General features: G+C 39.7%; 1 protein-coding gene across 1 annotated transcript; it reads left to right on the top strand.

The window, feature by feature from the left end:
- Positions 1-208: 208 nt before the first annotated feature.
- On the top strand, positions 209-2,172 carry LOC110036483 (SNF1-related protein kinase regulatory subunit gamma-1-like). The gene is made up of 5 exons (XM_020740936.1): positions 209-233; positions 324-766; positions 1,029-1,295; positions 1,470-1,642; positions 1,731-2,172. The coding sequence occupies exons 1-5, from the start codon at positions 209-211 to the stop codon at positions 1,999-2,001; spliced, it is 1,179 nt and encodes a 392-aa protein (XP_020596595.1). The 3' UTR covers positions 2,002-2,172.
- Positions 2,173-2,187: the final 15 nt, after the last annotated feature.

Below are 2,187 nucleotides of genomic sequence, written 5' to 3'. Positions count from 1 at the left end.
TTTTCTCATGTCAAGAATAATCAGCATCTTGGTAAAAAGACACCTTCTCTATCACTATCTCGTAAGCTTTCAAGAGTTTGAATAAGTGGCAACTACTCACCTGACTTCTTTCACTCTTCCTGTCTCACTGAAGCGATATTGGGGAAGAGCCCAGTATTATCATTTTCGTAAAAAGTTCAAGTTAATTGAACCTAATGATATAATACAGATGGGAAGGGGACTGCTTGCTAATTGTATTTCTTTTTTAACACGAATAGCAGAGATTTATCCAAACTTTGCTAAAGAGAGCATTTAAGTTTTGAAATTTTCTCTTTTTGATGCAGTGATCGAAATTCCATCTGATGCATCTATTCTTGATGCTGTTCAAATCTTATCTAGAAACAATATCTTGGCTGCTCCTGTAAGAAATGCAGAGGTGGCAAGCGATACATATTGGAAGGGAAGATATCTTGGAATCATAGATTATTCTGCAGTTGTACTTTGGGTTTTGGAGAATGCAGAACTAGCAGCTTTTGCTTTATCTGCTGGGTCTGCAACTGCTGCTGCTCTTGGAGCTGGTGCTGTTGGTGGTCTAGGAGCGATAGCTATAGGTGCTACTGGTCCAGTTGCAATTGCTGGGTTGACACTTGCTGCTTCTGGCGCTGCATTGGCTGGTGGAATAGCTGCAGAGAAGAGTGTTGGGAGAGATGCTGCAACAGCTGCAGATCACCTGGGGGAACAATTCTACAGACTACTACGACAAGAAGAACCATTCAAATCGACAACGGTAAATACCCACTCTTGCTGTAATTTTACTGCCATTTAAACCGTGCATCTTATAAAAGTTACACTTTTTGTCTATTTCCTAGTTCGTTTTTTCCTCTTGTAGCAGCAAGCGAGATGGTGGATATTTTTGGGGAAACTGATACTTTGTAGTCTTAACTTATAATGATTCCAACTTGCTGACGTCTTATTTTTTTGACAATCACTGGTTAAATCAAAATTTCATTTTATAGAAGGTGGATACAGTTTTGCTGTGTCTTTTGCAGGTGAAATCTGTCGTTGAGATGTATCGCTGGGCACCTTTCCTCCCTGTTGCAGTTGATAGTCCCATGCTCACCGTGCTGTTGTTGCTCTCAAAGTATAGATTGAGGAATGTTCCGGTAATTGATTTAGATAAGTTCCACATCAAGAACTTCATCACACAATCAGCAGTTGTAAGAGGCCTCAAGCAATGTAAGGGGAGGGATTGGTTTGACTGCATTGCTGCTCATCCACTATCAGATCTTGGACTTCCTTTCATGTCTTATGATGAGGTAAATATTGGTCTTTACATTATACGAAATTGTTCTACGATCCTATTTCCACAGTGATGTGAAATTCAGGTAAGGTTTGTGAAGTCTTGCAGGTTTCTTGACCATCAAGTACCCTACACATATGGATGTTCTTTGCGACGATCTCTTAACTGATATTTATTTTCTGAATGTCAGGTCATTACCATCCAAAGCGACGAGCTAATCCTAGAGGCTTTCAAACGCATGAAGGACAAAAGAATTGGTGGTCTTCCGGTTGTTGAGGATTCAAATAGAAAAATTATTGGTAGTGTAAGCATACAGGACATCAGATTTTTGTTGCTCAATCCCGAGCTTTTCCGGAATTTCAGGTATTGCTTTTCCAGACAGCCATCTAAATTTCATAAGGTTGATTCCACCTCAAAGAGTGTTTTTCTTAGTGCTATACTATTTATGCAGGGAACTGACTGTAATGAATTTCATCAAGGCAATAGAGACAGCCAGTCCTAGTTCTGGGACACAGCTGCTTACGTGTGCTCTTGATACTTGCCTTGGTAGTGTGATAGACAGCTTGGCTTCAAGAAGTGTGCCCAGAATTTATGTCGTTAATGGAGATGAAGAAGTTGTGGGTGTAGTAACACTCAGGGATGTTATTTCTTGCTTCATCTATGAGCCTCCTGGGTATTTTGAAGAGTATTTTAGCTCAGCTATCAAGGATATGGTGGCTTGATAACTTTTTAGTTGGCATTTAGACAAGCTCACCTGATGAGATCAACTGCAGCAAATTTAAGGAACTGGGGATGGGCTTGTGATGCTTGGCCATAACCTTTGAATGCCAATATTTTGATTTTAAGTTTAATAAGCATGAAGTTATGCAAAATTTTGCAGCGAAAACAAATAAATTGTACCTATCGTT

This window comes from Phalaenopsis equestris, unplaced genomic scaffold, assembly GCF_001263595.1.
Source record: "Phalaenopsis equestris unplaced genomic scaffold, ASM126359v1 Scaffold207377, whole genome shotgun sequence".
Classification (NCBI taxonomy): domain Eukaryota; kingdom Viridiplantae; phylum Streptophyta; class Magnoliopsida; order Asparagales; family Orchidaceae; genus Phalaenopsis; species Phalaenopsis equestris.
Note: the sequence above shows the minus strand (reverse complement) of the source record. Positions and strands in the feature narration are given on the sequence as shown.